Source organism: Stegodyphus dumicola, chromosome 4 (genome assembly GCF_044657685.1).
Source record: "Stegodyphus dumicola isolate Sdum_Otavi_A_Nest chromosome 4, ASM4465768v1".
In the NCBI taxonomy this organism is placed as follows: domain Eukaryota; kingdom Metazoa; phylum Arthropoda; class Arachnida; order Araneae; family Eresidae; genus Stegodyphus; species Stegodyphus dumicola.
The window spans coordinates 248,371,165-248,385,448 of record NC_140771.1 but is presented as its reverse complement, the minus strand read 5'-3'; the positions used below and the strand labels follow the sequence as shown (position 1 = coordinate 248,385,448).

The 14,284-nt window shown below is 32.0% G+C and overlaps 1 protein-coding gene across 5 annotated transcripts in view; it reads right to left on the bottom strand.

The window, feature by feature from the left end:
* Positions 1–14,284, bottom strand: part of LOC118181879 (BLOC-2 complex member HPS3) — an 83,549-nt gene that overhangs the window by 47,407 nt on the left and 21,858 nt on the right. For all 5 annotated transcript variants that reach the window (XR_015040908.1, XM_085816193.1, XM_085816194.1 and 2 more), the window contains 2 exons: positions 8,618–8,787; positions 4,044–4,143 (listed from right to left, as the gene is read on the bottom strand). Coding sequence is in view for 4 of the 5 variants with exons in the window: in XM_085816193.1 (XP_085672319.1) it covers positions 4,044–4,143; positions 8,618–8,787 (270 nt within the window). In the remaining variant the exon portion in view is untranslated. The remainder of the gene's footprint in view (positions 1–4,043; positions 4,144–8,617; positions 8,788–14,284) is intronic.

The window sequence follows — 14,284 nt, the reverse complement described above, 5'->3', positions numbered from 1 at the left end:
CTCACAGTCTGAAAGCTAAAATAGCTGTACCATTTTTCGAATACGTTCTGAGCTTTACAAATTTTGTTTCATTTAAGAAAATTGTGCAAGTTTTCTTCTTCAATTTAATTTAAATGTTTTTGGAAATTTCACCACAGCTTTACTCCTATGGAGTTTCAAATTAAAATTTTTACCATAATTTTTTGACAGTACATGAGGCTGATTATAGTTGTGACAGCATAATATAATATGGCATAAAAAGAAAAAAAAGCTACGGTCAGAAATACAGCTATTTCTGGTATTTAAATTTAAAGTATATTTAAAAGTTCAATGAATTTCCTTAATATGAACTGCAAAGCATTACAAACAAAAACAAAAATATTATTCACTGACATAAAATTCACTGAAATAAAAATATTAGTCATTGACTAGTTACATATCAGACACCAATATGTGATTTTTTAGGAAGGTGGCAATACATTAAATAAGATCTCAGATAATGTGTGTGTGTTATTATGGCAAAGCCTCGAGGGCTACCTGCCTAAGGGGAGGGATGCCTTCATGGAGGACTTTCTAAGGGAAACTGGCTCGTATACACGTTACATATGGGGAAAACCACGAAAACGCCCATGCAGCCAGCCCATTCGCGGGATTCAAACCTCGGACCGAACTACCAGTGTTCAGCGACTTTACCGCTCGATAATGATATACAGTCAAAAGTCGTTAATCCGGACTCGTCGGGACTTCGGCGATTCCGGATTATAGATCATCAGTTTAAATCTCGTAAGATGGTATGCAGAAATTCTAAAATTAAAAATATGAAACCGTAATTTATGAAATAAAGAACAATTATGATCTAAAAGGTATCAAAATTTATCAAAAAAAAAAAAAAAAAAAAAAAAAAAAAAGATTAATATTTATTTGTTTACTTTATTAAACATTTCTTTCAATGCAAGTAGTTTAAGTTGCTTCGTTTTATGTGATAATACTTTCTCTTTAATTCTATAAACAGACATAAGTTCTTGTTCAGTTACAAAGTTCCGCCGTTCAAGTCCCGTTAATTGCTGTGCCGAGAATACAGACTAACTTGTCAATCGAAATTTTTTCGTTTTCACTAACCTCTCTGTCACATTCTTCATGTCTTTATCCATTTTTTGCAGCAATTCCACTTTTTGTTTGTTGGACATCGAAACATACTTTCGTTTCGTAGATCCTTTGGAAGCTCCAGCATCGGAAATTCTATTTGACATAATCGAAAGTTCAAGGTTACTTTTATAAAATTGCTCTTACAGTCTGCAAAAAATAATAAGCGGGATACAATTCGAAGATTAAGGAACAACGCAATCATTAACATTAACTGAAATAGATAATTAGATAATTTTAGCTTACACCGTCCGTTATACATTAAACGCGCAGGCAAAAACGTATTCTGCACTTGCGCACACGCATATGCGCAGTAGTCAAAGTCTTACGCGCACGCGTAAAACGACTGTGCGCATGTGCCAACGCGGCGCATGCGCAGAAAGTTTTTAGCTTTGAGGTCCGGATTATAGATCATTCCAGATTATGGACGTCTAGATGAAAGACTTTCGAATACATTCTGAGCTTTACACATTTTGTTTCATTTAAGAAAATTGTGCAAGTTTTCTTCTTCAATTTAATTTAAATGTTTTTGGAAATTTCACCACAGCTTTACTCCTATGGGGTTTCAAATTAAAATTTTTACCATAATTTTTTGACAGTACATGAGGCTGATTATAGCTGTGACAGCATAATATAATATGGCATAAAAAGAAAAAAAAGCTACAGTCAGAAATACAGCTATTTCTGGTATTTAAATTTAAAGTATATTTAAAAGTTCAATGAATTTCCTTAATATGAACTGCAAAGCCATTACAAACAAAAACAAAAATATTATTCACTGACATAAAATTCACTGAAATAAAAATATTAGTCATTGACTAGTTACATATCAGACACCAATAAGTGATTTTTTAGGAAGGTGGCAATACATTAAATAAGATCTCAGATAATGTGTGTGTGTGTTATTATGGCAAAGCCTCGAGGGCTATCTGCCTAAGGGGAGGGATGCCTTCATGGAGGACTTTCTAAGGGAAACTGGCTCGTATACACGTTACACATGGGGAAAACCACGAAAACGCTCATGCAGCCAGCCCGTTCGCGGGATTCAAACCTCGGACCGAACTACCAGTGTTCAGCGACTTTACCGCTCGGCCGCTGGTGGGCCCTCAGATAATGATATATATCTTTGTGTAAACTAAGTAAATGGATGTTTAACCCTTTGAACTTGTTTGCTTAAAATGTCAAAATGCCTCAAATTCCATTTCAGACTTACAACAACTTCTACCATTCATTGACGAATAAAGAGGTGTGAAAGTTTCAAAAGATATCATTTCTAGTTCCTACCATGGAGCTACTATTAGCCGCTGAGTGTATACTAAGTCTCCTTTAACTTGAAGATAAAAAACCATAAAGGAATCCTTTTAGGAAAGACAGTCTACAATAAAGATGAACTGACACAATACATTTGGGGAAGCTACACCTTAGGCTATTCTGTGCTTTAGGGGGATAGAAACACAGCATGCTATTTCGACCATTTGGGCAGCCATTGGTCATTTAAATGAAGGGCTATCTTGGATGTTTTTGTTATGAAACAGTTAATATATATTCATATGTAATAAAAAGTAATAACTGTATAATTCATATACACTGAAAAGTAAAATACTCCTTGATAGCTTAAAACATTAAAGAAGATATTATCATAAATTTTGTTTTGATATGTGTCTTAAATCAATCACCAAATTTAAAGTAACTTTGCTCAATTAATGGAGCAAAAATAAATAAATAAATGGAAGTAAACAGAGCTAAAACTCTCTTACATATAAGAAACTGTTTATTAATTTCTAAATTACTATTGATTACTATTGAAATATTTATGTGTTTTCAAGGCAGATATGTTTTGCAGCATGAAGAAAATCTTTGTCTTCACATTGCTAAGCACTGTCTTTTGGCAAATCAGCATTTTAGTACTACTCAATTAAAACTATCACATGGGCTACTAATAAAGATATATTATTAAATAAAAATATTTTTCATCTGTCAATTAATACTACAGCAATGGAATTTTGAGCTACTTTTAAATTAAACTGTCAACATAATTTTTAAAAATTGATATTTATTGGTATTATTTTAGGTATAGAACATATGTGAAAACAGCATGACAGCATGTCAATAAATAAACTCTGATTTTCTATCAAAAATATACATTGGCACGAAGCTGTAGGCTGTAAATAAATCTAATATGTTTCCAATTTCCTCTTTCAAGATTTGAAAAAGATGGATATTTGGATATTTAAATTTTGTCAGTGAACTAGGAGGATTTAAATTTTGTCAGTGAACTAGTTCAAATTTAGGAGAATAGCATTTTCAACTGATTCAAATTCACAAGTGCTTTTCTAACTGGAGATACAAAATTGACTCTCTTTGGTTTTTGCTTAAAATACATATCTGAGAAATAAATTATATCAAATCCTACAATTATGGCACTTGGCAAATATATTTTGCACAAATCTGTTTCCTCTTCAGAATGAATGCTTGTTTTAAATCACCACTTTAGTATGCAGTTATACTTAAAATCATATACAGATCCAGTGGTGAGAGATCACCCTTGTTACAGAGCTCTAGAATAGTGCATTGTAATGGCACTATTGTTTCATAATATTAAAAGATTCTGTACTACATTTCTTAATTAATTTGTGTATGTGTGTAAATTTCTTGTCATTCCTCAACTTTCAGAGAATGTGGAAGGCCCTTTTCTATATTGACATTCTTTCAAAATAGATTCTTGTTATATTTTAAGAGTTCAAATTTAGGAGAATAGCATTTTCAACTGATTCAAATTCACAACAAGTACTTTTCCAAAACTCATGCACAGTTAGCATTTAAGACTAAAACTAATAACACGATTGCATGTGAAAATATAGCTTGAACAAATAAGCACATGTAACTTCAGGAAAATATGAATTTTTCTATTAAAATTTTACCTGATGACGATAATCTAAAATTCGTTGAACTACACTTTCAGGTGTCAGGTTTGATAAATGGTAATAAGGTATAGCATTCAGTTTGTGTGCAGAATCTGAGCTACAAAGCAAAAATTAAATGCAATAATAAATTAAAAAAATAGTATTTAAAAAAATTACATATGACAACTACATCAAATAAAATTCATAATGGACCTGTTGGTTAGGCAAATGAAACATGTTTAAAATATCATTCACCTTTACAATATCTACAAGATCAATAAGTATGTGCAACTGTTCATGTGTGTTTGAGTGAAACAATTAGCACAAGCATATTGAGAACTTTAAGCAAATGAAACAAGTCTCTGAAATTGGATAAAGTGAAAATATATATATATATAAAACAGAGCTACAGATTTTTGATGCAGGAATTTCAAACATTCTTAAGAACTAAGTTTTCTACAGAATAACAAAATCATGAAAATGTTGTCTACGCTACATTTTGTAAAGAAAAGAGAACTACAGTACTACTTTATTAAAAATTTTACTTTCTGCAAATTAATATTTCAGTATGTGCTCTTTGGGGGAAATATGGTGCTTAACACAACAGAACTAAAGACGGGAATTTTTATACATACTAAATAAAGATAAATGATTCCAAAATGAGGAATAAATAAAGATTACTTAACCTCCCAGCCCATGCGCTTGGCAATTTTATATGAGCATGCGCGTGTCATATTTTTTATGACATCTCTTATTTTACTGTTTTTGGCATGAAAAATGACAGAAATGAGAGAATATTGATAATAAATTTGTTAAAACATAAAATATTAACCTTATTATTGCAAAATACAAATAATGTCGCATTCAAATGACTGTAAATTATTTTTAAACGCTTATATCAGTCAGGTGGGAAAGCAATGATGTATTTCATTATAGAAATTTTAAAATTTATTATTTTATAACTATATTTTAAAATCCAAGCTAGTTATAATATTCATCTGTCCTGTCCTGTTGATTTATCATCGAAATAAATCTATAAATCCAGAAATAAAAATCTCTTGTAGCTCATGAGAGCTCTGATTTCAATTCCAGTGCCATCACTTCTATTGTGTTTACAATGCTGTCCTTTTTTTATTCCTAGGGGTGGCCAAAGTGCGGCTCGCGAGCCTGATATGGCTCTCGCAGGCAATTTGTGCGGCTCATGCGTACAAAATATATGTATGAAATATCTTAAACTAAAACTATTCAGTGTCCAAAAGGAAGTAATTAATTAGTTTATACTCTTTTTACAAAGTTATCAGGGATTTCTTTCTATTTAAAACCTCCTCCACTACTTCTATAATGATGTAAATATGAACTTGTGGCTTTTAGAAATTCTAGATGTGGCTCTCGAACATTCCTGAATTCAAATGTGTAGCTCTTACTGACATGAAGTTTGGCCAACCCTGATATATAACAACCTTTGTCTCTTGAGTATTTTTTCTTTTAGCAAACTTATATATTTATTTGTACATTCTAAAATTTCATCCAGGATATTTACATCAACTATTTTAAAAAATGTTCCTATTTCATCCTTTATATCCTTGGCATGGTGTTTTAGTCCAGGTAATGCTTACAACATTCATCTTATTCATCTTTGAACAGTTTGCATACTTCTGTTTTCGCTACTTAGAAGATTTATCCTTACTAACATAGAATATACCATCATCATTTCTTCTTTCTATATCATTATTAGTCTCATCATCCAAAATATATTGTTCAGATTCACTGCTGATGTTATTTATCTCTATATTTTCCTCACTTAGATTGCTATTGTTCTCACATCCAAAGGTTTCCTTGTCTTTTTTCCCCTTCATGAGATAATTCTTAAAGAATGTGAGCAAAATCAGCTGGTTGCACATATTTTTTTGCAGTGAAAACCGATATAAGAATTAGAGTTGAATTCATACAAATTAAAATAATACACGCCAACTAATAACATAAAATTACAAAATATTTGAGAAAAAACTATTTTCCGAATTTTCACCCACAACCACTAGGTGTTGTAACTTTTATGAAGAAGCTGCCATATAGCACAAAAGCCCAGTAAAACAAAACAAAAAAAAAAAAGTCATATGACTTCCTGTTGGCACATTCCATGATGTGGAAAAGGTTGAAAGAAGGAATAGAAATGACATTCACACGTCTCAGCTGCAATATACAAAAAATGTGCATTAAAAACCGAATTTGTCGCAAACTTTGTGCATGGCATGTGTGCTGAAAGGTGAAATCCAATTTTATATGCTACCGAGGGTCCTGGTTACACAGAAACCCTTGATTTTACAACGATGAAGTTATTCAGTATCACTTGACTCGAAACTAGAATTTAATTTTTACTAACTATTAATTTTTCTGTTATTGATTTAATATAATGAACTAACTGTCAACATTGTCAACTGCAATGAATAAAATTCATTAATTAACAAAACCTGGTTACTACATATGCTTAGATTTTAGGAGGCTGCATCATCATCTAATAGTCGCTCCATATTGAAATGCTTTTCTGATTTTATATATTTGTATTGGATTATGCAGATAGAACTGGGAAAAGTGATTCTGAATATGTTATTTTCTGTATTTATAAAATAGAATTTTTAAACCTTGCCTCCAAAAAATCATAAAAGACTCCAACATTAATACTCGTGGAACTATCTTTAACAAGTCTGTTCAGATTTTTGCGTTTGCTGACAATATTGACATAGTCGCACGCACTCCTGAGTCACTTACGGGGCTTTTTACATCTCTAGAGGCTGTCGCCAGCAAAATGCATCTAGCAATCAACCAAAATAAAACTAAAAATATTTGAAGTCTAACTTCACTAGCAGAAAAACGAAGATTTTAATTTACAAAAGCTTAATTAGACTCATTCTTACATACTCTGCTGAGACCTGGCCAATGACAGAAAAAGCTAAAAGTATCGTTTCTGTCTCTGAAAGAAAAATTTTGAGAAGTATTTTTGGTAGAATAAAATGTAACAATATCTGGAGAACTAACTCTGAACTCTATCAATCCTTTAAAGAAATAGATATAGTAAAATACATAAGGATTCAGAGAATTAAATGGGCAAGACACCTGTGCAGAATGGATGAAAATCGAGTAACTATAAAGATCTTCTCGGCCAGACCATTCGGCACCCAAAAAAGAGGGAGACCTAAACTTAGGTGGCTTTACTGTTTGGAAACAGATTTAGGAATTTTAAAAATAACCAATTGGATGTCCATGGACAGGGATAGAAGAGCTTGGAATTCAATTCTGAGGAATTCAAGGGGCCATCCTGGGCTGTCTGGCCATTGAAGAAGAAGAAGATGCTACTCTTGACTCAGATAGATTTTTCAGAAAAATCCAGGTTTCATCAATAGAAATTGTTATCTTTAGATGACTGCTATTAGTTTAGATAGCCCCTTCTCTTTAATATAGTAGTTAGTGCTAATGGCAACTCTATCATTGGGCTCAGGTATGAATTTTGGAGAAGGTGTATAACATGTTTGCAAGTGCATAGCAGCAAAAAGGTCACTCAAAACACACGTTCAGTCAAAAGTCCTCTCAAGTGGTTGGTAGCAAGGGGTGGCAGACCCCCAGGCTACTTCCTGGGTATGGCTAAGCTACACCTGTATTACCAAAGGTGCACCTATCAGTTTACATACATTCCAGAAGATAAAAAGACATACATTAAAATTCTTTCTCTACTTGAATATGAAATTTTTTATATCTCAATCTCATGCACACCTTCTGCCTTCCCAATTTACAGATTAAGATTTCCAGGACTGAAGATTCCAATTTAACTTCCTCTTAATCATCTTCATTCTTAGGTGATGATCTGATACCACAAGATTTCTCACTCATATTTTGGCTGTTTTGTGTGTACAAGGACTTAAACAGTGGCTTGCATCTTAAATAAATTCATGACCCTCTGAAAAGGCTTTGTGCAACTTGAAAACTTATGCTGTTATTAAAGTATGCCCTACACACATCTGTTTCCCCTTTCCCACAGTTTTAGTCTCCTCAGGCTTTACATGAAAACTTATTGAACCCTATCGTACAAAATTCTGATGTTTCATTATTGCAAACAAATCACATTCAGAAATACGTTCTGAACAGGCATATATTCATAGAAAGAGTAGAAATTATTTCCGACGGTCAAAAAGGTATTATGTAACCTCTCACATGCAGAAAAGTTTCTGAGTCATCAATTCCTCTGGAATGCGAGCTTCCTCATCACTCTTTTGCCAAACTTTGTACATATACAAAAAATTATGTAAAAACACATCAACTAATACTGATAAGTGATACTTATATAAGTGATATTTATACAACAAATTGATAAATATTTTTACAGCCCTCATTAAAAAAGGAAAAGAGGTTTGGATTTTGTGTTCCACTGCATTTAGTTCTGCAAGATACTCATCTACTAGAAATGAATTCTTTTACATTAAGAGGACATTGTTAAACAACCATTATTAAATTATTAATTTGAAATTAAATTATTTTTTAATTAAAAGCAAATTTTATATTGTTCTAAGAGTTATAAAATGACAATAAAATGAAATACTTACAACAGAAAATAATCGGCCAATAATAAACATGATTTCCTGAATAATGTTTCAATTTCTTTGTCTCTGAATTTTTTTAGAAAAAGCTCTGCTCTTAAAATCATATGAGCTTCGCTTAGAAGGTTATAATATGTACCTGGGCTTGAAGTTTTATGGCTCTCTGCAACTTCCAACTGAAAAGAGAATTAAGTACATGTCATGAAAATTTTCACATAAAATTGATTCAAAATATACAGCTCAGAATAATCTTTTTCAATTTGCAAATAAATAAGTTTTAATTATAAAAGTTAATTTTTCATTGGCATTACAGGCAAGTATATTAAAAATTTCTGTAACTCATAAATTAGTAGTAAGCTATGATTGCAAAATTTGAACACAAAGGAATGCAAATTGGATTTTATACTTCAGTGTCGAAAAAGTATCACATAATTCCATGTGTAAGTCAAGAACTTTAAATAAATCTTTTGCAACTGAAGTTTGAAACGTATGTATGAGTTCAAATTTATTCACAAATTATTCAATCACAAGAAGACATTATTGGTTAAATAACTGGAAAAAATATTTTGACTTTATTAATATGCATTAATCAGATTTTTCAATATTAACTTGATTCAGAATTTTTTTTTTAACAATTCTTGGAGATCTCTTTTTGCTAAGATAAAGTCTAGATGAATATCATCATCTGCTGTCTCATTATTACAATCTTTATTGAATCTCTTGTAGATAATATTATCTTCAATTCAATTTATAACACTGCTTAACATGTATAATTTATAAATTTTAGTTTAAAACTATGCAGATCTTTCTTGTCTGGAGATATTTCACTATATAACAGAAATGAAATTTTGCATTTTACTCATAAAAGCATTACCCAGGTAATACACAGAATGTTTTGTGATTATTTAAAAATAGTTACCACATTGGAGAAGAAAGTAAAATTAGCCATGCTATTATAAAGGATGTACCTGCCTAAAAGCTCGGAGAATTAAGGAAAAGAAACTATTGGTTTTTGAAGTGCCCTTCTATTCTACAGTCCTTTCATCCTTATTTTTTGAACGGGAACTGAAGGTAAATAAATCAGTACTGACTTTTATTTTATATCATAAGTTAGATGACCAGCTGCTCATACTTTTGGCAATATATATAGCTGGATTTATACGAAGACTTTATATTAAACTTATACATGGGTTTTCAATTTTGAATGAATTTTTGCAGCAGGATCTTACCTTTCTGTTTTTATTTGGAATTACATAGATGTGATTTTTGACTAGAGATAAAGTTTTCTTTGTAATATTTCTCACTTTAATTAGCTTATTAATACAGACTTGAAAGCATTTTAAAGAGCTGAGATCGCATTCATCAATTTCAAAATAATTCAACTTATTCAAAATTTTTTATGTGTTACAATGTAAAATAAGAATATTGTAACCCTCTGAAGGATATATTTGGTAATACACTATTCCATCATTACTGAATTTTTATGCTCATGAATTCTTCATAATTACATTAACTGCATTTTCATAGATTTGGACATTTCATATCAGAAATACATATAGCAACAAATAAACCAGTCCTATAGTTGCAAATTCATGACCACAAATAAAAACAGCATCCTGATTTCTCCATACACCTATATTCTTCTTTTTAAGTGTTAGCTGTTTCAGCATTAAGAACTAAGAAAGGCATGCATGCCCATTATATATTTGTTTCTGTCTTGCTTTTAATTTGTTAAAATGTAATTATGTAGTGTTATCATGGTGAATCATTAAAAGCTTCTAATGTTTCCCTTTCTGATTTCCTTTATCTCAAAAATTACTTATGGTCTCTTAACCCTTTGATGGTTATGGAAATGAGCAGTTTCCGTTTACTTAATTCGCGCAGCATTAGGAGTAAACAGTAGTCGAAAGTGGCAGCTGTTTTCCCCCGCTGTTCTTCCGAAAATGTCACCTTTCTCTGGCGATGCCGTAGATAGCTCGCCTCGCACGTTTAAAAAATTTCTTAAAGTATTTGTAGTACATAAATAACAGTTTTTACGTACTTTAAAATAATTATTAAACAGTAAATTATAAATGATTATAACCAATTATATAAATAATAATAGTTAATTATAAATATAAGACAAATATTAAATTGAATGGACTAAATAAATACAACTAATGTAAAACTTTATGAAGAACCGTATAAATACAGTAATTACCTAAAAATCTTTTTGTGTGTGATATACTTTAAAACATGGAATTGCACATAATGGGGCATTACAGTCTTTGCAATACGTACGTGTTTCACGGCGAATTCTTTTTCCATTAGCATCATTTTTGCTGCAACATACCACACATCGTCTAGTAGGTTCTTTCTTTTTATCTGTAGGTGGAATATAATCAGGAAAGTGGCGTGCTGACAATCTTAAAGTATTCGAAACTGTTTCAGCAGGTTTTAATTTCAAATGTCTATGAGTGTGATATTTCTCAACAATTCTTTCAGCTAGTTCAATTCTGAATTCCAAATTTGATTTTTTATTCCCCTTTTTTTTCCACAGCTGAAAAGCATTAAAAATTGTTATGTCCAATAAATAACGAAATATTTTCTTGTAATATTTCCTTTGTCGAGATCGGGTTACATCATAGTATTCTTTGCTCTTAAATTTATTTAAATTTTCAGCAGCAAAAATATTGGTTTCCGTAACAATACAATTTATAATCTCATCAGTAAAAAACAGCTCAAAATACTCTAGTGGATCAGAAATATTTGTCATGCAAGCTGTCATGCCTACATCACCAGTAAAACTAAATCGGCTAGGAGCGTGAGAACTTGAATCAATTATACATCACTGTCGAACACTCAAAAAATCTTCCTCATCGCTTGAATTGTCTTCTGAGCTTGAAATACTGTGAACAAAGTCTTCATCAGATTCAAAACTTGATAAGCTTTCTGTATCACAATCATAATCATCATCATAACTATCTAACTTTCGCTTTTGAGCCATTTTACTGTACAAATACCCTAAAAACCACGCCAAAATACGTATAAAATGAACAAGGTCAAAAAAAAAAAAAAAAAAAAAAAATCCACTTTCATTATGCAAAGAAATTCATGGAACTCGTACTGCCATCTGTAGACAGTAAAACTAACTAAATTCGTTTAATAATTCGTTTGAAACACAATCAGTGCAGAATAATAATGGCGAACGAAGTCAGCTCGTCAGCGCGTATTGGGGAAAAATTTCACTACGCGAGTAGCGCTCGTTACTAACCATTTTGGTCAAAATCTTGCTCCCGAGCGGAACTCGTTTGCGCGCATTATGAAGCATGATTCGATTGCGAGCTGAATTCATTCATAACCATCAAAGGGTTAAAGAACAAAAATTTATTTTCATATACAAAATAAAAGGTCTTGCCTTATGAAATACCTGATATGAGATTTTCCCAGCGTTGTTCCCTAACCACTATTATTTATTAACAATGATAACAGGTAATTGGAGACTGAAATAGATTTTATGCAGCTAGAGGCAGAGCATTTTTAGGTATTAGATAGTTTAACTGTAATTGTTAGCAGCTTTAGACTAGCTGTGGTAATTATATGAAAGCTGGAAATTCTTCAGCTTGTGCTGTGATTTGTGTACCATAAAGTGGGATCGAAAATAAAATTTTAGTTTGCAGAGACATTAAGTATATTTTGGAAGCAGGCAAGATGAAAAATATACAACACCTTCGCCAGGAATCGAACTGCGGACCTCTCAATTACGCGCTCAGCGTGCAGACCACTACACAACGAAGGCTCACTAAGAAGGCGGGAGGAATACCTTATACGTTATTACTTATTCAGTTGTCAGTTCTTTGTTCTTGGACTGGCAATAATTTATCTCTATATAGCCTATGTTAGGCTAGTAGGTTCAGTCCAAACAACCATTTAAGATTTTAAGTTTAAAATTATTATAACACTAAAAATACGAAGTATGCATAAAAAGTTTTAATTAAGATTTGTTTACCCAGAATTAAAAAAAAAAAAAAAAAAAAAAAAAAAAAAATTCTTTTCCAAACTAGCATTCTTCACTCTAAACACATTTTTACAGCATTTTATAAATAATTCAAGTACATAAAATAAACGGTACTTACGTATTATCGCAACCAGGTTGGCGCGATTTGTAAGTTTGAGTAAAAAAGTATGAATAGAAAGAAAATGTACATTTATTATTAATTACAGATAATTTTTAATACAGTTTTTTTATATTATTTTGTTTTAAAATATAAAATAGCAATTAAACCCTTCCGGTTTCGAATTTGAATAAGTTGCAGAATTATTTTTTCGGCGGAAATCTTTTGGCTATTGCTTTTAGCACTGATTGAAAACCGTCTTCGCCATTAACAGCTTCAGCTTGGCACCATATAAATTCAATAAGGTATGAGTCAAGATGATGATGGGCTGTTCCTCTCCGTTTTTTGTTGCGCCATTTGGCTGAGCCCCATATGCGCTCTACATGTTGTGTGTGAAGGCCCGTGTTGGGATCCACAAAGTTATATTTGTCATTAACAGTTCCATGCAGAAATCCAGCATTTTCGAACTCACTTGTATTGTATCCTTTCCAGCAATCCGAATAAATGATGCTTCCTTCCTTGATATTTTCACAAATTTATTCCATGAGGGTAACGGCACTTCTGTTAGTTACAGTAACCAAAAAAGTCTCTTTCTTTTCTCTGCAAATTCCGCCGAAAACCCATTGCTGTGGTAGTACATGCCCAGTGTTATTTTTTCTTTTTACAAATAAACTTCCGTCTATACGTAGGGTTGCCGTAAGTAGGGTCGCCAAATTTGGCGATTTATGCGAATTTTGGCCTGGTTGCGTTAATACGTAAGTACCAAATAAACTATTTTTTTACTTTCCTTTTAGCACTACAGTTGTAATGTAATGTTTTTCACTTTGAAACTGACTGTTTCTTAATGAATGATTGACCCAATGTATGATTGGACGCTTGGGGCAAAAATGACAGTCTCTTGATGATGCCAGTTTTCTTTTCTGACAGCTTCTTGACAAACCCCCATTTTTGTTTTTCTTATGACACCATGGAAATGGGTTTTCAGAATGTTTGAGTAATAGTAACCTTTTATTATCTGTCATAGGGAACACAATGTGGTGTAAAATCATCCCGTAAACATCAAAGAACAGCTAAAGCAAGACTTTATCTGCTGAGAAAGATGAATAGAATTTGTTCAGCAATGATGAATTACATGTTTTCAAACATTTGACCACTATTTTGATTATAGGTCATACTGATGAACCTACCTTTTGTTTGTTATAGAATGATATCACCTTTTGTCACACCATTCTGGTTTTCTTAACCATTTTTTTAACAACTGAGGTTAAGAAATATAGAATCATTTCAAATATTTAAAAATGCTTGTGCTCATCTTTGTATCTGATCTTCTATGAGATTTCTAGGAATTCATTTCACATTCACTAGATATACAGTCAAAAGTCGTTAATTCGGACACCCATAACTCGGAATGATCTATAATCTGGACCTCAAAACTGAAAACTTTCTGCGCATGCGCCGCGTTAACACATGCGCATAGGCGTTTACGCATGCGCGTAAGACCTTTTACGACTGCGCATATGAGTGTGCACAAGTGTAGAATACGTTTTCGCGTGCGCGTTTTATGTATAATGGACGTATA